The 27,168-nt window shown below is 33.1% G+C and overlaps 1 protein-coding gene and 1 long non-coding RNA gene across 2 annotated transcripts; one reads left to right on the top strand and one right to left on the bottom strand.

Annotated features, from left to right (window-relative positions):
* Positions 1–4,056, bottom strand: LOC140750668 (uncharacterized). The gene is made up of 2 exons (XR_012103237.1): positions 1,095–4,056; positions 1–948 (listed from the first exon to the last, which is right to left on the bottom strand). It is a non-coding gene; the product is annotated as an uncharacterized LOC140750668 (long non-coding RNA).
* A 17,143-nt stretch (positions 4,057–21,199) lies between these two features.
* On the top strand, positions 21,200–26,001 carry LOC140750712 (esterase E4-like). Its single transcript, XM_073084407.1, has 4 exons — positions 21,200–21,373; positions 22,547–22,678; positions 23,123–24,423; positions 24,944–26,001. Exons 1-4 carry the CDS (start codon positions 21,293–21,295, stop codon positions 25,125–25,127), a joined length of 1,698 nt encoding a protein of 565 aa, XP_072940508.1. The 5' UTR covers positions 21,200–21,292; the 3' UTR covers positions 25,128–26,001.
* The last annotated feature ends 1,167 nt before the right edge of the window (positions 26,002–27,168 follow it).

Genomic DNA, 27,168 nt, shown 5'->3' with positions numbered 1-27,168 from the left:
TTCAAATCAAGACTGTATTTGTTACACACAATAATCGATTATATAGGGAATAATATGAGTCATATATTAACACTCACTTATACTACTACACCATCCATCCAAAAGAAAAAAAAAAAAAAATGATTACATAATATTATGAAAGTGACATTTTTTTTTTATATTTTCCATGTTTTCATGTTTAGGTAAAACTAAATCCACTAAATTAAAAATACATAAGATACATTTATTGAAATGAGATTAATAAGACAGTAAGTAAATAAATCAATTTTTTTTTCAATATTAACCATAAAATCCTGGTCCTGTATTTTTTATTGTACATACAACTTTGTACGATTTTTATGTACTAAGTCCACCTTTCCATTTTTTAATATCTCCACATTTGGCGGTTTATCCTTAATTACTTTAAAGGGACCTGAGAATAATGAACACAATTTGTTACCAGTTTCATTTTTAACCAACACCATATCATTAGGGTGGTATGTAATTGCATTAGTATATTTATCATACCTTAATTTTCTATCCTGTTTACATTTTAATAAATTATTTCTCGCTTCCTTTTGAGTCATTTGTATACGATATTTAAGTTCACAAGGGTAGTCATCAAGGTTATACAATGGTTCTAGATGTGCAGTTAAATTACTAGGTAGCGAACATTTCTTTCCAAATACTAATTCATACGGGGTAAACTTAGTTTCTGAGTGAACCGTAGTGTTAAAAGCAAATGACCAGAATGGGAGCCAACTGCTCCATGTCTCTGGGTGATTATCAGTTTGGATTCTAAGAAATGAATTTAAGTTTTTATGAGACACTTCCAATGCACCTATTGATTGGTGATGATGTGCTGTAGAGTTTAACTGTTTTATTTGTAATAAACTACATACCTCTTTAAACGTAGCTGCGATAAACTCCTTGCCTCTGTCTGTAGCTATTTCTCTCGGTACTCCATACCTAAGGATGAAATTGTTAACAAAACTTTTCGCTACTTCCTCTGCTTTTTTAGTCACCAAGGGATACGCTTCAACATACTTAGTCAATTCACACTGAATAGTTAAAATGTATGAGAAACCATTGTTATCAACTTCAAGTGGACCTACCAAGTCGAGATATATCTTTTCAAATGCCGTATTAGCAGTTGTTGTTATATTCATGGGTTCCTTTATTGGTAAGGAATGTTTTTGACGTTGACATTTGTCACAACGTTTTACATAATTTCTAACTTCATTATCTAATCCAGGCCAATAATAATATCTTTTAATATTATTGATCATCCTTCTCATGCCAGCATGGCCACTGCTAGGCAGGAGATGGAAATCGTTCAAAATTACCTTCCTGTCGTCTTTGTTATAAATCGTTTTTACATTATTTATTATACAAACGCGTGGGCCTGACCTATTTTTCATACTCTTTATTTCTTTAATTAATTTCTTAATAAATTCTTCATTGCCGTCTTTCTTTATTATGCATACTTCATTTACTTTTATATTAGCACAATATTTATCTAGTTCATTCACAAATTCGCGTCGCGTCATTTGTGAGTCTGAGCTAAGATACTTTATATAAATTATATTTTTCTTTGCATCATAACAAAAAGTTTTATTTTCATTACATATGTGTCCTAGCTTCCTCAATTTTCTTAAATCATTGGCGTTTACCATACACATTTCTACAGATTCTACCGGTTTGACATGAGCACTCACTACCTTTGGTTGCGCAGGCCTCAAGCAAGTGTGTGCCATATTCAACGGGAAAGGATCTGGAATATTAATTTTCCTGTATTGGGCTCGTGTTAATACATTAATGTCGTAACACATATCCTTCAGTTCTTTTGAAGTTAAACAGATTCTAGATAACGCATCTGCAGCTGCATTATCCGCACCTTTAACATACTCTACATCAAAATTATACTCTTCCAGTATTAACCGAAATTTCATTAGCCTGCTTGATGGATCTTTCATCCCAAATAAATAAATCAATGGTTTATGGTCCGTTCTTATTTTGAAATACTGACCATATAAGTAAGGGCGAAAATGCTTAACAGCCCAAACTATAGCTAATAGTTCTTTCTCTATGACTGGGTAATTTGATTCGGCTTTGTTCAGAGTTCTACTAGTGAAAGCTACGGGACGGTTATTTTTATTTGACAAAATAGCTCCTATTGCCTTATTTGAAGCATCTGTTTGTAATATAAAGTAATTTTCCTGTGAAAAATCTGGGTAATCTAAAATAGGAGGTGAAATAATACGTTGTTTGAGAGTTTCAAAAGCATCTTGACATTTTTTATCCCAAGTAAAGTTAATATTTTTCTTACAAAGATTATTCAGGGGATATGCAATTTCGGAAAAATTTGGTATAAACTTCCTGTAATAATTTGTGAATGCAACGAATCTTTTTACTTCGTCTACATTCTGGGGACAAGGGTAATTTTTTATAGTGACAACTTTCTCTGGATCGGGTAATATACCTTCATTTGATATTAAATGGCCTAAATACAGAATTTCCTTCTTCAGAAAAGTACATTTAGAAGGATTTAACTTTAACTTTACTTTTTGTAACCTTTCAAATACATCCTGTAAATTCCTATTATGACATTCCAAATTACGTCCAAAAACTATCAAATCATCCATGTAAATTAAGCATTTTTCATTATTCAAACCTGACATTGCCAAATTCATTAGTCTGGAGAATGAACTAGGGCTGGTTTTTAAACCCATAGGCATTCGACACATTTGATATTGACCTGAACAAAAAGCTGTATATTTTCTACTCGTTTTATCTAATTCAACATTATAGTAACCCTGATGTAAGTCTAAATGTGAAAAATAGACACTTCCAGACAATGATTCTAATATTTCCGTTATGTCAGGAAGCGGATATTTATCGTCTTCTATGCAATTATTCAGCTTTCGGTAATCCACCACTAAACGCCACTTTTTCTGCTTAGTTGAATCACATTTTTTAGGCACTAACAATACGGGACTCGACCAGTTGCTTCTACTTGGTTCAATAATACCTTCCTTTAACATTTCACTTAGTTGTCGCTTAATTTCATCTTTATGAATTTTAGGTAATCTGTAAGGTTTTGCAAAAACTGGACTAACATTCGGCTTCAGTGAAATATTATGTGTATAAATATCCGTAACAGTTAATGTATCACCCGGCAAGTAAAAAATGTTGGCATATTTGGCACAAATCCTTTTTATACTTTCGGACTCTTCAGTATTGAGATTGGTTAGTTTTATTAAAGAAAATAAAGTTTTTACTCTATCGGAACTATTATCTGATTTATCAAAAGAGCAAATACTATATTCACTGAGGTCGTGTACCACAGGACTAATATTCGACAGAGTAATATTTTCATCTGTGGTATTCAAAATTTTTACTGGAACCATACCATTTACCGGACTTGCAATAGAACTGGCAAGGTAAACACCATCTTGTAATTCTTCTGAACAAATAACACAGTCTGTTTTAAATTTAGTTTGAATAAAATGCACCGACTCACTGCGAGATGGTATATAAAAATCATTATATGTGCAAGTACTGTTTATAGGTAGACTTACATTCTGATTCAATCCAAAATTTAAAGACAATATATTTTTATTAAAATCTAAATGAGCCCTAAATTGTCTTAAAAAATCACGTCCTAAAATTCCATTCGACAAAATTGGTAACGAGTCGAACACAAAGAATTTATGATTAATAACTTGTCCTTTTAAGAGTAATGGAATGTAAACGTATCCGATAGTTTGTACTTTGCCTCCAAGTCCATTTATAGTGACGCTATCGTTATGAAATGGGAGGTTCAGATGACACACATGTTTATAAGTTATAGCCGATAATGAGGCACCTGTATCGACTAAGAATGAATAAGTTTTACTATACGAGGCTATAGATATATGAACATAACAATTGCTGTTACTAGCTAGAATAGAATGATATTGGTTATTCACGAAAAAACTGGTCTAATTTTGGTTCTAGTTCTGATGTAGTTTCCTGTTCATTAATAACATTAACGTAATTTTTATTCATAAATCTATTGCCTCGGTATGGTCTATTGTACGTACCTCGAGGGTAAGTTCCGCGCTGATCTTGGCCTCGCGATGCAGGCGGCGTAGGCGGGAGCCAACCGCGCTGCGATCTGCCCCGGAACGAGTGTCCTCTATGTGAAGACGTTTGGCGATGAGGTCTTCCACGGTTACACCGAAAACTATTATTAAAATGCTTAGTTGAATAATTTCGTTTATACATACCCATTACTTCACCCGAAGTAGAGGGGGACGAGGTTTCCTCATCTTTGGCTGCTTGAATCGCATCTTTTAGCGAGCCAAAATTTCTAGCCGCTATTAAAGTACTGAGCCTACGATTTCGTAAGCCATCGGAAAACTGTTTAATTGCTTGTTTTTCATTAATGGGCTTTAAAACATTGTAACTCTCTGATTTACCGTCGGCTTGCGCAATCGTGAGGTTCACAAACAACTCCGTAATTTCTTCTCCGAAATCTGAAATAGACATGTCATTTTGTTTGATATTATGTAATTTTTTTTGAATAGCTGTCGCGCCTTTAGTTGGCAATAATTGTTTTTTCATGTCAATAACTAACGTTTCAACATTGGAATAGTCATCTTGAAGACGTAACTTAGCAGATTGTGATAGTCTGCTTTTTAATACAAATTTTGTTAAGTTCTTTTTACAATCGGACGATTTAAGTAAGGAATCGTAGTACTGAATACTATCTATTAACTGTTTTATACTCATTTCGTCGTTAGTCATAACAGGCATCAAGGTCAAAGCCGTTTTTAAATCAAAGGTATCCATTTTGGTACAACTTTTGCTTTCAACACTACCGGAACACAGATATAAAATATCGTTATATAATAAATCAAACTTCCTACAAGAATTCTCATAAATTAATATGTCCTCACTCTTAATTTTTCCCTCACTTTTCTCTTTTTTAAAATTTACTAACCAACTCGAATATTCATTAAAAATAACGTTAGCTTCATTCAACTTAATTTGTAATATATTTCCTTGTCGTCTACTTGGTCCAATCTTAATTAAATATGATTTTACTTTCTTTAACTCTTCATATAATTGATTTAACAAAAGAGCCATAACTTACCACCAACATGTAGTTAATTAAAAGTAATTCGCACGTACATATTTTAAGAGTAAACATTTTAAGCGAGTAACCCAACTAAAACAAAATATCACTACCAATTGAAGTTACTATCATATAGCTAATTTACTTACTGTCCTTAGAGATATATTATTACGCGTCGCAACGTTATATATTTCGCACTACGCACTACGCACTACGCACTGCACGCACTCACACTCTCGCCTTGGAGAACACGGCCTGACCTGGCTGGTGGCCCTCGTCTGCTGCGGACATGGGAAGAACGGGCTGCCTGAACTGGCGGAATAAGGATCCCCGCAACGTATTCCGATTTATCTCCGTCGATATCCACCTTATGTGGCACCGCTTATACGCGCGATAAACACAATATATCGCTCCCAATAGTATGACCAGCACAATCACACCTAGTAATATATTGATGGAGGAAAGATGCACTCTGAATTCGTGAAATTGCGAATTATTATCGCCGGCCGCCGCATTTTGCACAATTATGGTTTCCTCCTTTGACTGTTGTTTGCCCATTTTTTTTGAGATTTTAACACGTATTGTTGCTGGCGCGAATGAAAGTAATTTAACTTCATTATTACTGAGACAAAGAAACTAGGCACTCAATTAGACAAAGAAATTAGCCACGCAAGAATTCCACTCCAAAAATGGGAAGCGCATCGCGTTACGGAGCGTACTCTTTCGGCAGGGTCGCCATGTACGGTGGGTGTTGTGGGTTAAGTGAGACGACCGGAGTTCAAATCAAGACTGTATTTGTTACACACAATAATCGATTATATAGGGAATAATATGAGTCATATATTAACACTCACTTATACTACTACACAACCCTTAAGGTGGTTAAATAGGGGTTGAGAGCTTATTTTAAAATTGGCCATTTTGGAAGCCAGCTCTATGAAAGTTAGCCATTGCCTTACAGGTGAGATATAGTGGAACTTTAATTCTACCATTTTTGGAAAATCAACCCTTATGTGGGTTACATAAGGGTTGTAAGTTTGTATGAAAGTCCCCCAGTTTTTATGTAAACTGTATGAAAATCGGTATTTGGGTTCTCGATAGAAAATAATTAATAACCTATTTCACCATTTTTGGAAAATCAACCCTTAAGTTATAAAATAGGGGTTGACAGGTTATTTTAAAGTTTGCCAGTTTGAAAGCCAGCACTATGAAAGTAAGCCATTGCCTTACTGGTAAGATATAGTGGAACTTTAATTCTACAGTTTTTGGAAAATCAACCCTTATGTGGGTTAAATAAGGGTTGTAAGTTTGTATGAAAGTCCCCCAGTTCTGTTGTAAACTGTATGAAAATCGGTATTTGGGTTCTTGATAGAAAATAATTAAATACCTATTTCACTATTTTTGGAAAATCAACCCTTAAGTTGTAAAATAGGGGTTGACAGGTTATTTTAAAGTTTGCCAATTTGAAAGCCAGCACTATGAAAGTAAGCCATTGCCTTACTGGTGAGATATAGTGGAACTCTAATTCTACCGTTTTCTGGAAAATCAACCCTTATGTGGGTTAAATATGGGGTTGTAAGTTTGTATGAAAGTCCCCCAGTTTTGATGTAAACTGTATAAAAAACGGTATCTGGGTTCTCGATAGAAAATAATTAAATACCTATTTCACAATTTTTGGAAAATCAACCCTTAAGTTGTAAAATAAGGGTTGACAGGTTATTTAAAATTAGCCAATTTGAAAGCCCGCACTATGAAAGTTAACCATTACCATACTGATTAGATATAGTGCAACTTTAATTCAACTGTTTTTGGAAAATCAACCCTTACGTGGGTTAAATAAAGGTTATAAGTTTGCATGAAAATCCCCCAGTTTTGATGTAATCTCTATGAAAATCGGTATTTGGCTTTTCGGTAGAAAATAATTAAACAACTATTTCATAGTTTTTGTAAAATCATCCCTTAAGGTCGTTAAATGGGGGATGGAACAATATTTTAAAATTAGTTAATTTCGAAAAAAAACTGTATAAGTTGCATTTGGCTTTCTGATTCGAAATAATAGATATTCTTTAACACCGTTTATGGAAAGTCTACGCTTAAGTCGGTAAAATAGGGGTAGAAACTTCGTTTAGAAGTCCGCAGATATTGAAGCAAAGTCTATAAAATTAGGTATTCGGCTTTCTGATTGAAAATAATAGGACACCTATTTCACCGTTTTTGGAAAATCAACCCTTGAGGTCGTTTAATACGGGATGGAACTTTATTTAAAAAGAAGTTAATTTGGAAGCAAGGACTGTAAAAATTAGCAATTGGTTTTCTGGTTTGGAATGATAGAACTTTTTAACACCATTTATGGAAAATCTAGCCCTAAGTGGTTATATAGGCGTTGAAAGTTTGTTTAGAAGTAAGCCGATTAAGAAGACAAGTCTATGAAAATTTATATTTGGCTTTAGGGTTGTAATTAATATAATACTCATTTCTCGGTTTTTGGAAAATAAACCCCTTAACGTCGTTAAATAGGGGTTGGAACGTTGTTTATAATCCTTTAATTTGGAATGAAGCACTATGAAAATTATCATTGGACGCAATGAAGCATCTGAGTCACTGTTTTTTTTTTAGATCAACCCTTAAGACGGCTTTAAAAGGGTGTTTCACCTGTTTCAGCATTTTTAGCTACTCAACAGTCAACCCCATTAGGATACTATAAGTAAAGAAGGTTATTGAAGTTTAAAAACCGTTATTGAAGTTAAAATTCTTTTGGCGTGTTTGGAAAAAGAACAGAGTGCAGAAAGGTTTAGTGTAAAGCGATATTGCACGGGCCATCGTAACACAGTTTTTTAACATGGGAATGTATTCCGCGTGCTGAACAGCGGTGCACACGCCACCCATGGGTCACGGGTTGCCGACCGCTGGTGTTAAACGTTAGCATTCAGAATTTTCCTGATGAAATATTTATTGATACATATGTACATAGGAATGTTTTTGAAATTCCACTAAGGAGGTAAAATTAGTGTTATAAGCATTATACGGGTTTTTTTTAGGTTCAAAGTTAGAAACCTGAAATTTCAGATAGCGTCTGTTCACACGTAAGCAGAGCTACACGTCAACGTGGACGGGTGCAAATTTCAAATACGATAATGCGTAATTTTATTCACATGAACCACATTCACTACATTCTAACCACTTTGGTTTGGTACACTGCTTGCCGACATTTTGTCCCTGCCGTGGGGTATAGTTGTGATTATACGTGGATGGTGATGTGGTAGACACATAGACCTTGGATAAAAATTTTGGGCTATAATAGGGCTACAGTATCCTCTGCACGTTGTAAGAGACTAAATGGGGACTACTGGGGTTGCAGGCGGCAAGAATGGGAGTTCTAACCGCCCCCCAGCGACCCTGGAAAGAACCACTGTATATGAGGCCGCATACCTTAAACTAAACACCAAAAGTTGTGTGAGGGGGAGTTTATATATTAAAAATTTGCCATACGGTTGGCACCAAACAGTTGCCATTCGGTTCCCATGTATACGTTTGTGTTTCGTTTTTCACATACCAAGGGATCGTTATGATTTTGCATAGTGGTAAGGTACTTTATGTGCCAGAGAATAACACGGACGGTTCCTATGGATTAGTGTAAATAATAATTATGTTATCTTACATTTTTTTTTTTTTTTTATAATATAAGAGTAGCAGACGAGCATGCAGTCCACCTGATGGTATGTGGCTACTGCCGCCCATGGACATCTGTAATCAAACCCAGATAGGATTAGATATTCCTACCTGAGGTCGGCCACAGGTGCGCCGCTACCCCTGAGGACTAAGCTGGAACGCCTCGGAAAAGTCTGTCTCCCTTACCACACCCTTCAAACCGGAACACAGCAGCGTTTAACACTGCTGTTATTAGGTAGAAATAGGTGTGGCGGTGGTGACGCCGGAGTCGAACCACAAAGGGTTCTACCACCTATAACACTATATATATATATAACAGTATATATATAACAGTATTACATGAACCTTATATTTTAAAGAAGTTTCTGAAGAAAACGAATTGTATGTTTCTGAAGAAAGCTTGACCAATTTAGGTACACAGGGACGAAAAAATATATGTATTAATATTTCATTAATAAAAAAAAACTTATTAATGAAATATTAAAGTTACTTTATCGTTAAAATTGTTAAAGGTACAAATTTTCAATTACAGTTCTTTGTATGTCATATCATATTTTTTACGCGGGCGAAGCCGCGGGTTCTGCTAGTTCAAATTTATAAAACCAACTAAAATTGTCATATTTTACTTAAAAAATAAATTGACCGACATCATACATAACTGCTTATTGTAATATTATAAAAATAGTCCCACTTTAACTACGTCGTGGTACGAAATTTCAACGTATGATTAAACTAATATTATTTTCAGAGATGGTAGTAGGCCCCCTGAAGTCTGTCGCAAATGCTTAGGTAGCAGTGAGGGCTAAATTAGCAACAAACCGGACAAAAGTTCACACGCTTCAAACCGGATAACAGTAAATATCATTTTTAATATACTTATATATTACAAAAATATAAGTATCAATAATGTGTCTTTAATATCCAGGACCCTGGATTATATTACTTAAATTCCAATTTCAGCATGCTACTAACATCGTGCCAGTCCTTGTCAAAGGTTTTTAATTTAATACACACTAAAACAATTAAAGGAAAAACTGTAACTTTTTTATTAAAGAAAGAACAATAAATCATGTATTTTTGACGCAGCATAGAGCAAACAAAACAGGTGCGAACCTACGTCACGTAACCCTTTCAATCTCGCTTATAACTGCAGTTTAAAATAATAAATGGCAACGGGGTTGTGCGTTTAGTTACTTTGCCGTCGCCACGCTCGAGAGCCCATGAATGCATTAAAATAGACCTCTGCCAGCGCGCAGTTGAAGGGTTGCTAGTGATTTTGACATCGATTGGGAATTCTGCGTCGATCGTGTTGTTCGGTTATTATATCGATTTGTCGATAAATTATGAAATTTGACTGAAAGACTTTTAAGAGTAGGAACAAGCTAATCGTGTTAATGTTTAATTAAAATAGAATTTACGACAAAATAAGTTGAGTTACAATTTGATATCTATTTTTAAATTTAATTTATTAATTTTTTTACCTATCTATTTCTCTTAAACTTAAAACCTGTATTTGTGAGCGTTATAAAAAAAATCTTGAGGAACCACGTTATTTCCTCCGCTTATTTCAATTTTGATAATCTTAAAGGTTAATTCACACGAACACACACGAAGGTAAACACGATTCACGATATTTAAAAATATTTATAATTCTTAAAATATCCAGGTATTTTCCAGTTGCGATTATTATGTAGTAGAACATATAGAGAGTTACACGACAGATCATGCTCCAAGTAATTAATCGGTAATGTTTAAAAAGACCTTTATTAACTATCGAAACCTTAACGTACCAAGGTATTTAATTACCCAGGTTAACTCATACAGTTTTATTATGGGGGTCAAAGATTAAAAAAAAAATAAGTCGATATTTTTTCATAATGTCGATGAGCACGGCACCTCCCTACCCAGCACCCTTTCTACGCGCCCCCTTGTGGACCAACACGACCCGCCACCGAGCATAATTCTGCGGACTTATTATTTGCTTGTTTCAGGCTTATCGTATCATTTAAGGTTCGGATTCTATGACTGGATTTAATCTTGTGTTGATTTAAAGTAAGAATTTAATTAATAAGTAAGGTTGCTGTATATATTAAATTCTTACAAAAACCGCATGGTTCGTTTTATGTTTCATAGTTGTATCATTACTTTGAAAGAAAATCTGCGATTACTCCTTGATCAGAACATACATCCTAAGTAGATAGATGTAAATTATAATTATTTATTATTGTTTGATACTTCAGCTATATAAAACATAACACTAAGTATCAAAGTGGGCGTTACTTTATAGGCTAAGATACATTTTTTTTAATTTTTTGCCCACCTATCATTTGCGTTTCATGTCCAAACTTGCTGCGTTTGAGGTTGACTGATAAATGCAAGATAACTTCAGCGAAAGACTGGACTACCACAAACATTAGTAAATATTCAGCGAAAACCTTCATGTAACATTCTCTCCAAATAGTAACATCTCCCTCATTTATAAATTAGCACGTAGTGTGTTCAAAAATCAAAAACTTTTAACAAACAAAAACATGTATAAATCCGAAAATATTTACGTACACTCAGACATTGCAGCTAATCTCTTAAATATTAAAACATTTATTGAGCCAAGACCAGTCTAATCCGTTGTCGGGGAAAAAATTCAATAGGTAACGTCAATGCGAGTCGTAGTTTAAAAATGTTAAAAAGCTTTGTTGTAAGGGTTGAAGGGTTGTAAATAATGACGGCGCAAGTCCGTATAGAGAACTAAACGGTCGCCCATAAAGGGGTGTACATTTTTTTAAATCTTCAAACGACGGGTTAATGGTGATGGATCAAACTTGAGCCGTTTTGAATTTATAAGGATTTTTGTACGTGTTGTTTTTGGCACGGCAATGGATACTCCACTTTTTAAATTCTTGGGAATGTTTAGAAAAACACACGTGATGCAAATTAAGGATGTAGGAATTTAATAAATACCTCAATTATACTTATTACATACGTAATGGAGTCTTCTCGGTTATGGTTTTTTATTCAAAATACTGAAGGATGATAATAACGAGTAGATATTCATGCAACATTTATTTTGGGTCTTAAAGAATAGTCCGCACCTACGACATCACTTCAAGATTCACTACAATCAACCGTGTAACTGCTTCAGGGCAAAATTTATTTATGACATTAAAAAGATATTCAATTTCGCCAATTAAAACTTCCTTATAACTAAATTACTAGTGTGTCTAATTTTCAAAGACATTTAGTTGCATATATTATTAAGATCTAGATCTTCTAAAAAATAATTGCACATTATCAGAGTGAGAAACGGCATTGTCATAGAATTACGTTATCTTAACATAGACACAAGTAACATGAAGTAGAAATGTAATAAAAACTTAATTATATACTAAATCCGTACTGAAAGTGGTGAAAAAGGCAATATGACCACCACTTGGTCGGGATTATGTTTATTTAACGGAATAATTATGATGTTATTTGAAGTATTTGCATACGGGAACGTGAGAAAAATATCCTCGACGTCAGGTGTCAAAGTGACAGATAGTGACTTTATTATTTTTTTACTTTAATATTGAGTCTCACGCGTTTTATTTGTAGCGACACGGTCTAGTAATGAATACTGCCATCTTTAATATCGGCTTGTTCGATTGTTCTGTAAATATTAGGCATTGATTTATATTATTCTTTGTCAAATTTAATATATCCCTTATAATGAATACTAAGCTGCCTATCGTTATGGTTCAAAAGCATGATTGGATTCGAGACATAAAAACGGTTTAATAATTAAACGCGTTCAAATAATTATTTTCTGCAAAAATTGCAATTTATCGTAAAAATCAAAACAATATGTATCCAGAAAGTCTTTTCGATTATATAAATAGGAAATGGACAACATAAAGGTGTTAATGATATTACTTAAAATAGGCACACTATAATTTAGTAATTTTATTTAATAACAGGTAGATGGGATTATATTCATTAATATTAATAAGGTCTCAGGCAAAGAATAAGAAATAAATTTTCTCATAAATTATTTACAGCCAATTTTTTCAACTTGTTTGTAATGTTTGTAGCTAATCGCGCTCAATTTCTCAAGCATTGCAAACATTCTTCTGTTATAAAATGTTATGAATTTCGGCGCTTGCAACTGAGATGATGGTTTCATTGGTTGGCTGAAATAAAACTTTTGGTTAACTTTGGTTACGTTCGACATCTCATCGCACCGGTTGACCACAGGGCTGGTAGCTGGTAGCTTGTATGAGCAGGTTTTTTGGGCGAAATCCCTGCTCACTAAAGGGTATAGCAAATTAAGCTGCCAGCGTTCTGAGTAGGTACAATATCACAAATAGAAATTTTGTACGAGTATGACGTTATTATGTTCTTCTACTTCTTAATTATATTTAGGTTTTAATTTTGTCTTTTTCTTTAGTTTACTTCGAATGATCATTAACTTTCTATTATGTTATATTATATTATTGTGAAGTAGCTTATTTGTGGCGCGGATCTTAGCACAGCGAATTAGGAATGTTACATTTGAAATTAATTCTGAAGGTTAGCGGATCTTTTGTATATTTCTATCGAAACGTTGGCGTTGTTTTTTATTTATATTTATTTTGCTGAAAGAACCATACCCTACCTGGAAAGTTCTGGTGACTCCATCAGTATCGCCGATAGTTTTTAACAGTGAACAGTAATTACTATTGACTTGACTATTATTCACTCAATTGCAATGGTTCTTAACTAAAGATGCGTATTTTGTCAAATTAATTTGTGTGGTTATTATATTAATGAATTGACACATTTAAAAACTTGAAGTACCTATAATATTACATAATTACCAACAGTAACTATCACATTATCACTATCCAAATTTTAGAATAATGTACTATTTGGAGTCTTATCACATATTAAACGCAAAACGATTTTACTACCTACGCTAAGAAGAACAGAAAAGTCCTAAACTAAAAACTGTATGATATAAAGATTAAAGATAGCTGTATGTTTTGGACCGGTAATTCTTGGTATGAAAATATAGTATGTTTAATGAGCTTTTTAAATCATGTAAAATTTTCACTTAGGTTTGGTGAAATTGATGAAACTTAGCTTTGTAGAGGGCCCATGCGCTAAAACTCTACAATCGCGGCGCGTGCGTAGCGTTTTTGCGCACCGCTTCGATCCCGCTCGCAAAGCAAAAATGAACCCGTGAAAATAAAGTAACACGTGCAAACCCTTAAAACTATGAATACTAAACAAATAGTACACAAATACAAACATAAAAATCGCATTTATTTGCACAATTGGCACACTTCGGTCAGATATCACCTATAATGGCCGCTCAAAAATAATTCCAGGCCACAATAAAATTGATAATCTAGCTAATCCTTATTTACACTGAAGGTGGGTGAAGTGGGTGGATCGATAAGCCTGCTGGTAGACCCAGGGAATCATTTCTATTGGTACAATTTTCGTTCGTATCGCTCCTGCGATGCGGTGTTTTGTCGTATTCGATTATTCAGGATTATTTTATCATATGGATTAAATGTATATTTATTTTTATAAAACGTGCAAATTAAACAGTAAAAAGGGAAGTCTATCGATAAAAGCATTTGTTGAACCTGGCGCTTTACTTTATGATCATGCTACCAGTAGCGCCACATAGCGGTTTATCTGTGTACTACAAACTACTTGAAGGCTTGTTATTTATCAAAGCTGGCGTTTAAAGGGTTAATAATATCCAGAAATAAATTGACAAAATTTAACTATGGAATGAAGTGATGCTTTAGTAAATTATATTAACTTTTAAAATTAAGATATGAAAGTAACAATATATCTTAATTTTAAGTAGTACAAGAATATCATTGCATATCGGGTAACATATAGATGTGCTCACATATAGAAATTAGCTACCACCTATGATAGACTTTTAGACGATGACTATTATCAAGCAAACCACCTCTCGTAGGTACATGGGCTGCATGACCTTTTGGTACAAAGGAGAGCAATTTAGGTTTACTTAAACATAAAATTCCATATTTGTATCTCGGTGCTCACTTAAATACTTATAAATATGTGAACCTACCTAAATCGACGAAGAGTTGATTGATAAGCGGAAATTATAGTCAGAAAACTAATAAGTAATTCTAATTAGGTACCTTCTCCTAGTTATGATGAGTGCATTGTATTTAAGAAAGTAATTTGAGAAGTTCAGAGTAGATGACACTTTTATTTAGTAGCGTTTAGTTGAGTTTATCATGCTCTTAATAATAAACAGATGAATTTATTTACATAAAAAGATTTCGTTATATGATTAAAAATTAACTCCATAGCAAATCTCATTTTATTGAATAATGAATTCTTTAATTAACCTTTAAAGTGAACTTGAAAAGATATAATTTGCCAACCATTATATTTATATATCGGCACATCTAAAAACTCGAATCTGATAAGGGTTCTGGCGTTTTTCCAGCGAAGTCGTTTGACGTCGCGACAACGCCGTGTAGGGTACACGCCTGCTGAATCATATAATCGCAGTAACTACTTATATTTTACCACTATTTATCAATTACGTATAGGTATTGGAATTGAAAAGTAAAAAATGATAACCCTACGCCTACGTGGTTCGAACGCCTACGCTGAAAGTCGCTAATGTGTAGGGGCTCTTAATTGTTTTATAAATATACCTGTACACATATAAATGTATCAAATAAATTACCGTTGTTGTGTTTTGAAGAGATTCTTTGAATTCAAAATTTGTAGTTTCGTTCGAAGTTATTATCACTACCTACACCACAGTACAAATATGGACAGTATGGAAACTAAGCCTAATTTATAAAATAACTACCTAAACTTCATCGAAGCATAGGGTTGTCACTATTTTTTTAAACGGTTTTTTAATAATTGTTATTTATTTCTATTTTAGCATTTACTGTGCTGTAATGATCAATCAATCGAATTTCAATAACTACGCAGTTTACAAATAATATAAATAGGTAATCTCACGGCGTCAGCTAATCCCATCAAAAGACGATAATCATTATTATTATATTTGTAATTACGGAAAACACTTAAAAATTGATACAACTTGTGATGCAACTTACTTTGATTTTTTGTAGATCTTTAACTTAGTATTAATTACGGCGTAACCTTTTACGAGTTTTGGCGGCAGCATACACGAGCCGCGGTTGTACGAAGACGATTCGTCCGCTCTTCGGAGCGGACGCGCGGGCAGGGAACATTAAACATCACTCTTTAAGTGTTTGTCACGCATTCTAGTAATTAAAAAAAACCATTACATAAAAAAATGCTTTATTCTTTATAAATTACAATTATTTACTAAAAAAATATTTTCTTCTGCTACGACAAGTCCGGAATTCTTTATTGTTAAATTTTATAGTATAAAAGATTCTCATTCTTATTATGAACAGCTTTTTTAAATAAAGTATTGGGAAACAAGGACAAGGTACTGTAAAACTGATTTTATCTAATTCCTTGAAAATAAATTCCGCCACTTTGCAGTTTACGTGTTCTCTCTTAAAGCAACTACGAAAAATGTCATCCATTCTCTCAACATAATTAACGAAATCATCTGGTGGTACAATTAATAAGCTTTGGTTAAAATCTTTGCTGTATTGTCTGTATCTCAGGTAGTGACTTTCTGAACTAAAGTTATGGCTGGCTTGATATGGTTTGATGTATGATTTCAGAATTTGGCAATTGTTGTGACGCTCTCCGCATTTTTTAAGAAGATAACCATATATATAAAAAAGTGAGTTTTTTTCAGTAACATCCATCTGATTATATTCTGAACTCATAATTTGGACGCTGCTATCTGAGTTGTCATTGCTTGTGCCAGGAGTTTCTGGTTCCTCATCATGGGACGTTTCGACTTTCAGTTCACTCAATGCACTGGTCTGAATAAGGAGTTTGCCCAAATCGTCTTGACAATTACCTGCTCTTGGAGGTTTTATAATATTAGAAAAAAATAATTTTTGAAAAGCAGATATAAACTGCTTGCTAGTCGGTTCAGTTGCCAGACCGTTTTTGCTTCGGATTTGTCCGAAAAAATTCTCAAGTACATCTTGATTGAGCCTCCTGGTAAGTAAGAATGTATAACCCTCTGACTTAAGATTTTCAAATAACATTAAAATAGACGTTATAGTTATTTGAAACCCATATATAAATTTTACAGATGCAGTGACATTTTGTCCGTTTTTCGGATTGATTAATTGCAGATGTTGAAAAAAAGTTAACATTTCATTAAAGAAAGTTATTTGTGATTCTTTTCCACAAAATGCTCGTCTGTATTCATAAAAATCGTTAAGATTTGACGAGTTTAATAAATCAAATAAATTGTTCATATTTCTAATGAGTTGAGCAGTGTCCCTCCCAGCTTCTTCAATTTGATTAAAATCTACGTAAGTGGATAAGGGGGCGTTCAAGTATTACGTAACGCAATTTGGGGGGGAGGGGGGGTCTTGTAAAACGTTACGATGCGTTACAGGGGCGGGAGGGGGTCTTTCTTAATACACGTTACGTAACATTTTTTAATAAAAAAATAGAGAATTAAAACTCCTAAATTGGCAACCCTTTTCATTTAAGTTTTACGGGGAATCCCTTGAATGAGTGGGTTCAGCCGAACTAAGTCCTGAGTATTCTGAGTTAGACTAAGTATAGTACAGTATAGCAGTATGTATGCTTTAACTATACTTAAACTAACTTAGAATACTCGGGAGACCTAGTTCGGCTGAACACGTCCAAGGAGAAAAATCATAACATAACTATTTAGCGAGTTTAGGGTAAAAATGGACACTTGAGTGTTACGTAACGTTTAATGAGGGGGGGGGGGGGTATAGAAAAACGTTACGGTGCGTTACAAGGGGGGGAGGGGGGGTCAAAAATCTTCAAAAATTGCGTTACGTAATACTTGAACGGCCCCTAAACCGGCGGCAACAGAATTACTTAAAAGTTGAGTAGCATAGCGAACTTTCATTTTTTCAAAATTTGTTGGATAGATGTGGCTGTTCGACAATTTATGTGCAAGTTTGAAGCTCTTTTGTTTATCGTTCTTATAAAATTTAAGGATGTGCTCATATTTAGCTACACGATCCTGGAAATGGAAATTGTAGGTAATCAAATTATTGCGAACTAGTTTTATAAGATGGGGTGCATCAAAAATATAATATATTTTTCTGTCGTTAATAAAGAAATAAGGCCGTTCTATGGTAACAGATCTATTTTTTGCCGCGTTAAGTAGATCGGACCCCATGTCGGAGACAAATATTCTAATATTAAGTCCTATCTCAAACAGTTTTTTTAAGAGTTCGTCAATCCATTTAGCTATCTCATCATAGTTTCTACATTTTGAGAGTAATGCAAATCCCACCGGTTGCTTCCAGTTCATAAATATCCCACGAACCATCATAAATAAGGCATGTTTTGCAGGTTCTGGTGACTGTACTATTTTATCGTACTTTAAGTTATAAAATAAATTAGCTTTTAAACTCATGGAACCAATGACAACTGAGCAGTTCTTTTCCGTTTCAACCATGGCATCAACTTTGATTTTTAAAATTGACATAAGTCTGTCATTTATTTTAGATGTTACTGGTATTCCATGTTTATTTAATGTTCTCGGGCTTGGAAGGCATATAACACTTTGTAGTAACCGATAAGCTTGCGGACTTTTATAATATAAATTCAAGCAAAACATTTTGTAGTTTTGGTTATATCTATTTCCGGTGTAATTAAATTTTAAGTGAGTCTGTGCTTTTACCATCACAGCAAGCTCTTTCGTCAGAAATTTTTCACACAATTCATGGAATTTATCTCTTTGATATTTTCCCGTATTTTTATCAATTTCGTATACTTTAATTTTTTTTCTACATTGTAAAAGGTCGATTTTTAGTTTTCTTTTCCGCGGCGTGTCCAATGAAAGAGATGTGGAAGTTTGACAAGTGTCACTCGCTGAAAGTACAACATTTTCTTCCGTCTGTGTGTAAATTTCAACCAACTTCGGAGCTTCGGTTGACGTTTGTACATTTTTTTTGTAAAACTGGTAGATGAAGAGATGGTAACGAATTAGTTTTAAGACGTTTGCGGCGGGTTCCCGATATTATATCCATACCATTAATAATGTTCTTCACAAACATTATAGTTTTGAGGCGGTTTGTTTATTAGATCTTCTCGAGATATCAAACGTAGCCATTGGGAACGTCTGAAAAAGATAACAAAATATTATTTTAGTCATTTTCACCAAAAAAGATGTTGTTTTGCTTAAAAAAAAGTTCAAGCTTGTGTTCATTTCTTACAACTGAGACGAAGGTGAACACACAATTATTACAAAATTACAGCACTATCGGTTTCGACACCCTCAAGAACCATCAAAATGACACCCATGACGAAAAAGTTGACAATTTCATGCAGCCGCCATCTTGGATTTACATTTTGACAGCACTATCGGATTTAACACCATCAAGTACCATGAAAACGACACCCATGACGAAAAAGTTGACAATTTCATGCAGCCGCCATCTTGGATTTACATTTTGACAGCACTATCGGTTTTAACACCATCAAGTACAATGAACACGACACCCATGACGAAAAAGTTGACAACTCCATCCAGCCGCCATTTTGGATTTACATTTTGATAGCACTATCGGCTTTAACACCATCAAGTACCATGAAAACGACACCCATGACGAAAAAGTTCACAACTCCATGCAGCCGCCATTTTGGATTTACATTTTGATAGCACTATCGGCTTTAACACCATCAAGTACCATGAAAACGACACCCATGACGAAAAAGTTGACAACTCCATGCAGCCGCCATCTTAGTTTAACATTTTGAATTATGTTCACAAATTTATTATAATCGGTCACACGGACTTATAATTCGAGTAAGTACCTACAAATTAATTTAATTATAGTTCCTATTTTTATAAAGTTTTTATTTATGTGTATAATAATTAAATTACTTTGGAATAATATATATAATTTAGTTTAGAATGCTGTTTATAATGATATAATATTAGAAACATATGATTTAAAACACCTACAAATTATAATAATAATATTATAACAATAAATCATTCTTACCTTTCAAATCACCAGGAAGTGTAAAAAATGATAACTCCGCTTTTGATGAAGCCGAGTTTAAACAGCCGTATACCACGCAATACTTTCGTGGCATTTTTAAAAAGATCGCGGAAAAAAATAGCAAATAAATAACAACGTGACCGCTCGTTTTGATGCGACACTCGCTACTGAAGCACCGGGAGAACCACTTAGGGGCCTCGTAGATGCGCTTGTTTGTGTGAGTGTGCCGTTTCGAGCGCTTTGTAGGGAGTTTCCGTACTGTCCATATTTCTACTTTCTACTGTGCCTACACCGATGATTTTTTACAGGTGTCCGTTTCGGAATATACATAGGTACATACATACATACTTAGGTATTATATATGTATCTTTTTAGTCTATCGCGACGGGTAATACTTATATTAGTTCCATAATTTTGTTGGAAAATTTATTTTTAATACCTACATACCGTCTATAGTTAAATGTTTTATTTTTTTTTCATTTAAATATAACGCTAACGGATTTGTTTTGAATTTCTGAAGCTATCATCGAAAGATGGCGCTGGCGTAGATATCCATTTATGATCAGATAAGTGACAGTTCATAATATATTTTGTGTTGCAAGTACATAAATTATTCCCCTTTTTAGACAAATTTAATAAATTACGAATTAGACTGATACTTTTAAAATGGATTTAAATTTAAAAATTATATTTGCATAAATAGCAAGATTGTTATACATAAATGAGAAGATTCTATTTTTATAAATTATTCTTCATTTATTTATAAATTATTTAAATATTAAACAAATAACACAACACGTACTTTTTAAGCTAGAATGAACAATAAAATGAAATTATTTGGTATTACGAAAGGAAAAATAAATATTTTTCATTCCTTTTAGAAAAACTAAACTTTTAGTTTCGTTTTTTATTATAGTTGAAATAATTAATAATAATTAACTAAATTACTAATTAGAATAATATTACTAATAAATTATTGTTGTTATTATTGTAATTAGAATAATTATTATTATAGCCACAATTATTTATATCATAAAGATACAAATTAAAAGTTTTGTATCTTTATAATTATTCAGTTAGTGAATTTGGCTTTAACAGGAATGAAAATTGATCTAAATTTAATTCAATATATGAGGTGGATGAATGGTGGAGAAATGTTTAATTTTTCCTTTAGTTATCACTAAATTCCTCATATTAATACTTTAAAAAAATAAAGACATAATTCTGTATTAGGGATATTTTTTTATAGTGATGGCAATCAACGACAGTGGGTGAGTGGGGCGATCCACAGATGATATATATCTATGGGCCACATACATAGATAATATACAAATTACATAAACCATTTTGGCCAATCACGATGACATTCTGTCGTGGACTTTGATTATCTATATTATCATTATCATAAAATAAAAGCAATAAATAAATAATGATTTACGTAAACATAAGACGAATAGTGTATAAAGTGCAAAGTTCTTTGGAGAATTCTTGTAGATTGTTGTGTGAAATGGTGAGTAAAACAATATGTTTATATTAAAAATAACAAAGTAAATAGTGAAGAATAAATAAAATACATAATAATTTGTTTTGAAAATCAGATTACTGGTAGACCACATAAAAATAATATTTTTATAAAATATGAAACTACAATACAGCATGGACAGAAAAGAATTGTTATTCATTCATAGTTAATACTGGAATACAGAAACTAAAAAAAAATTATTGAATAAACCTACCCAGATTTTGGTATCAAATTATTATTTTATTTTACGGATTTAGTAGGTATAAAGGCACGCAACTTAATTAGTTAATAAGGCTACCGTTATATTTAAATACCATTTCTTTAAATACATTTCTGTGTTTGTCATTAAACCTTTAATAATATTAACCATTACACATAATTATTTATCTAAATTTAACAAAGTGAGCTTTACCTATGTTCTTTATGACGTTGTCTTTATGACTTTGAAGTAGCAAATGCAAGCCCTCCAGCTGGTGGTAAGCGGTCACTGCTGCCCATTGAAATTGTAATCAAGGCTATATAAAACGGGTATTACCTGTACAAATCTACAAATATGCAGTGGTACCTCTCCGGTACCATACCATACCATCCTTCACATATTCTTACAATATGTAAGCAAGCATCTAATACATGTTTACTTTTTTCCAGTTAAAATATAATTGTTTATTAACATTATAAATATGGCAAATGACATTTTGTCGTATAGTAGTGCTGCCAATATAGACTTATTTTTCAATACATTTATTAGAATTTGAATTAATTTAAATAATTTGTTTGTAATTTATAATATCACTGAACCCGCTTTGTGTGTTCGTCTTTCAGTGACAATATTTAGGATACTTAACTAATTGTATATAATTTATATTCTTGTAAATGTTATTATATTTGATTCTTTTTAAATATACTAATGAATTTTAAATAATTCTTACAGTGACAATCTGTAATATTTGGCTGAAGTTAATGTGCAACAAATAAAGTGCTTTATTCATTTTACATTTAGTAAAGTGGATATTATTTAAACATTAATATATTTCTTGCTTAATGATTCTTGCATAAGTCACAAAACACTATGAAACCAAATATATTATTATAAAAAAATTACATATACAGTTCATACACATAACATCATAATTTACATGAATCCTTTTATTATTATTTCAGAGAAATCCAATAGTAACAATCAAGCAGGGAAAATTGAGGGGTTCCGTAGACAAACTTCATGATGGCACCCCCTACTACAGTTTTAAAGGTGTTCCATATGCACAACCACCTATTGGACCTCTTAGATTTAAGGTAAGGTCATTAGTAGATTAGCAGGCATATACATTCTTAACGTTAAAGAATAATAATGCCAGAAGCTGGAATCGTTATATATTTAAATTAACAAAATTTTAGAAAAGTCATATGAAATGAACTTGCCATCAAATTATATGAACAAGGTACTTAATAATAAAATTATATGAATAAGTAAAAACCACTATATAATTTTGTTACCTACTAAATTTTGTATGGTCCATAGTCTGTTGTAGTACATTGAATTAATTATAATAGATTAAAATGGTCTTAAAATTTTCATGTGAAACTACTATAATCTCTTGATAGGCATTTATATAAATAAAATGCAAATTATATTGTGATATGAACAAAAATAACATTTATCCATTTCTGATTTATTGCTTGTAATTTTATACAAGATTTTTAACTTAAAAATTTTAAGTATGTCCTTTAAATTTTCAGGCACCTCTACCACCTAATCCTTGGAGTGGAGTCTATGACGCGTTAGAGCATGGACCAATTTGTCCTCAAGTTGAAATGCATACAATGCAAATAGCAGATGGCAATGAGAATTGTCTGTTCCTCAACGTTTACACCAAATCTTTGCAACCAGACTCCAAGTTACCAGTCATGGTGTATGTTCACGGTGGGGCATACATGTCAGGTTCAGGTGATTCCATGATGTATGGACCAAAATTTTTACTCCAACATGATGTTATCTTAGTCACAATAAACTACAGACTGGAGGTGTTAGGATTCTTGTGTTTAGACACTCCAGAGGTTCCAGGAAATGCTGGAATGAAGGACCAAGTTGCAGCATTTCGCTGGGTACAGAATAATATATCCCAATTTGGTGGTGATCCACGAAATGTAACAATTTTTGGTGAAAGTGCAGGCGCGTCGAGTGTTAATCTTCACATGTTTTCACCAATGTCAAAGGGATTATTCCATAAAGTTATAGCTCAAAGTGGAATTGCTATATCAGATTGGGCGCTGGGAAAGAATGCTAAAGAGCGAGCAATAAGAGCAGGGAAGTATTTGGGTGCAAACACTGAAGATCCTGGGGAACTTACAGAGTTTTTTAAAAAAGTTCCAGCTTCAAAACTCGTTTCACTCACAACTAAAACACTAACAAAAGATGAAAAACATAGAGGATTGACCATACATTTTGCTCCTGTTGTTGAAAAGAAATTTGGTAACACTGAAGTATTTTTAGAAGATGATCCATTGAAATTGCTCATAGAAGGAAAAGTTAACAAAGTGCCAATAATTGCTGGGTATAACTCTGCAGAGGGTCTAATGATAACTAAAATACAGATTAAGAAATTAGACTTTTATAATAAGAACCCGTTATATCTTGTGCCCAGAGAAATAGCATTAACTCTGTCCGAGGAGAAAATGAAAGATTTTGGTGAAACAATAAAAAAATATTACATTGGGAACAAGGATTTCACACCTAATGACATAAATGAATATTCAGCTATGTTGACTGACGCGCATTTTATGTACAATACTCAAAGGTTCTTGCATTTATATTCAATGTTGTACAAATCTGTTTTCATGTATAGATTTGACTGTGTGACAGAACTGAATTTATTTAAGCAATTACTCAACTATTCAGCATATGAGGGGGCCTGTCATGTCGATGAACTGTTCTATATATTCAGTAATATGATGAACGATAATGCGTACAAAGAAAATGAAAGACTGAGAGAGATTGTGTATAAAATAACTAAAATGTGGACTGATTTTGCTAAAACTAGGTATGTAATTTTTAATTTTAAGTAACTTTTGAAAGTTGGTAGAACTAGTATAGGTGGACCGGGGATGTTTAAGAGGAATTGTGTCCATAGTGCCTGATTTACATATATTTACTATACCATCCAAAATTTGGGAGCTCTGCATATAGACTGTACTAAAGATAGCCTTTGTGGTATCAAATATAGCGTTTATGGAACATGTCACAGGTCATTTGAACTTTGAATATGCCAAAGCTAATAATAAAACGAGCGTAAACTCGAGAATATCTTGTCAGGGTGTGCCTTTTAACTGCATACAGGACCATAACCATATCAACTTCTTCTATTGCATTTTTATGGATATTATTTACATTACTTTACATTAGTAACATAAGTCGATTCTAAAGATCAACGTGTGAAATAGAAGTGACTACCATTTGACATTATCAAGTTAATATAAAGTTGTAGTAGCAGTAGGTAATAGTATTAATCATACACTATATTAATATCACATGAATACAAGTTTATATTGTTTGTTTTTCAGTAACCCAACTCCGGATAACAGCGTTGGCGTTACATGGAGCCCATACTCAACGGCAAGCAAAGAATACTTAAGTATAGGAGAGCAGCTGTCCGTACAAAAATATGCTGATAAGGACCGTGCTGAATTCTGGAATAAGTTGTACGGGGAGGCTGGACGTCCTCATATTGTTAAAAGCAATTTGTAGTTAATTCGTACGCCTTTATTTTGTGTGGAAATTAGGAATCGCCAACTTATTAAATATTTTTAAAGGGTTTATACTTCATACAATTGAACCGAGATTAGCTTAATATGTACAGATTAATATAAAACATTATTATAAAAAAATATTTAGTCTGTGAAAATGCGAACTACAAGCAACGTTGTGATAAAGGTGCAGCTCAGTAAATCATTTATCTAAGTGAGAATATGGTTCAAATTACTCTTAGAACTTCCCTTTTTGTACTCTTCAAACTTGACGTCCATGTATATTTTACAAGTAACTTTCTAAATAAATGATTTCTAGCTGTTTGAACCACACGCAATTTATTTATATATATTTATTATAGATTCTAAGTTATAAAAAAATCTTTAATTGTATTTTTGACTTTTAATTCCACTATACTTATGTGGGTAGTCTTGTTCTCTTAAAGTAAATTGATGGTGGTGGCATGGTTTATGGTATTTGTATGACAATCAGTGCTATTTTTCAATAATGGCTTTAATGTGATATTTATAAGAAAACTGATATTTGTAACATAATATAATTGTATTATAACATTATTACTGCTAAGCAGTTTTATTAAGTTTTAAGGCTGTGCAGGTAAACTATGATATATAAGGACAGCTGTAAAATAATATGTGTAAAAACATCACCCTAGTCTTTTAATTATTAAAAAATATTTTAAATGTATATCAATCGCTTATGAAATACTGATTTTAAGAACAATATATTTTCCAAACAGAATTGTTAATAAATTGGGGGTACACATACAATTTTTGTATGTACCTCTAAATTATGTAGATATTTTTATCAATTTATCGTTATTGTTGTTGAACATTAAACAGACATTTTTTATTTATACGGTATTTTTATTAAAACATTCCTTGAATGAAGACAGTTTGCTTGGGCGGATAAGGGATGAAGGGATAAGACGGATGGGCGGTGCTAATGTAGGTCCGGTTCTGTAGCTAGCTAGTCCGGATCGACATTAGCATAGGTAAGACAGGAATCCAAGTAGGGCAATTTTTGAAAACCTCCAAAAAAAACATGTTCATTATATAAAGTTTGCAGGCGCTTTACCTACATGGTATATATTATATAATTAAAAACAAATAAAATATTGCAAGATTTTTTATGTTGATAACACAATAAAATAAAGGTAAGGAACTGATGAAGGAAAGGGGTACGAGGTATTTTCAAAAGTAAGGTGTGCTATGAAAAATAATGGTGAACAGATTGAAAAACACTGTATCGGTAGGTAAGTCCTATGACATATATGCTATGGCCTAGACATTGCAGTGTTAGTGATTTTAGTTATCTAAAACGTATCGAGTATTGATGGGAAACATATTTACTGCAATCTGGCAAATCATAATAGCAATAACTATGTTTGGGTAAATATTGTGATACCAGCATGAATTGAAATATCAGTATTATACGAGGGTACGTTTTTAAGTTCGCGGAATGAGGGACAAGGAGCGAAAATAAAATGTCAAAATTATTTTTCTTTTTCTACATATTCTCCTGCAAGACGAATGCATTTTTCAGATCTATGTATTAACTTATTTAAACCCTCATAAAAAAATGTTTTGTCCTTGTCGGAAAAATACGAGGAAATTGCGTCCTTTACTTCTTCGTCTGTAGAAAATTTCTTTCCACGAAGCTCTTTTTTCATTTTTGGAAAGAGATAATAATCGCTGGGAGCCAGGTCTGGACTATAGGGTGGGTGATTTAAAATATCAAAGCCCACCTTATGCAGGGCAGCCAGTGCAATACGGCTCTTGTGTACGGGCGCATTGTCGTGCAACAGCAGGACACCTCTGGATAATTTTCCTCGTCTTTTTTCTTTGATGGCTTCTTTTAACCGCTCCAAGATTGTTGCGTAATATTCTCCGGTTATAGAGACACCTTTATCTTTGTAATCTATTAACAAAATTCCTTCTGCATCCCAAAAGACTGTCGCCATGAGTTTGCCGGCCGATTGTGACACCTTAAACTTTTTAGGAGGTGCTGTACCCTTTTTATG

This window comes from Epargyreus clarus, unplaced genomic scaffold (assembly GCF_041222505.1).
Source record: "Epargyreus clarus isolate Ecla_fem2 unplaced genomic scaffold, WU_Ecla_fem_2.2 ptg000021l, whole genome shotgun sequence".
NCBI classification, from domain to species: domain Eukaryota; kingdom Metazoa; phylum Arthropoda; class Insecta; order Lepidoptera; family Hesperiidae; genus Epargyreus; species Epargyreus clarus.
The sequence above is the reverse complement of the archived record's forward strand: the minus strand, read 5'-3'. Positions and strand labels throughout refer to the sequence as shown.

Coding starts and splice junctions, on each gene's coding strand:
- LOC140750712 (XM_073084407.1), top strand. CDS start 21,293: ATGATTTACGTAAACATAAGACGAATAGTGTATAAAGTGCAAAGTTCT. Junction 21,374..22,546: donor GTAGATTGTTGTGTGAAATG/GTGAGTAAAACA, acceptor TTATTATTTCAG/AGAAATCCAATAGTAACAAT. Junction 24,424..24,943: donor ACTGATTTTGCTAAAACTAG/GTATGTAATTTT, acceptor TTTGTTTTTCAG/TAACCCAACTCCGGATAACA.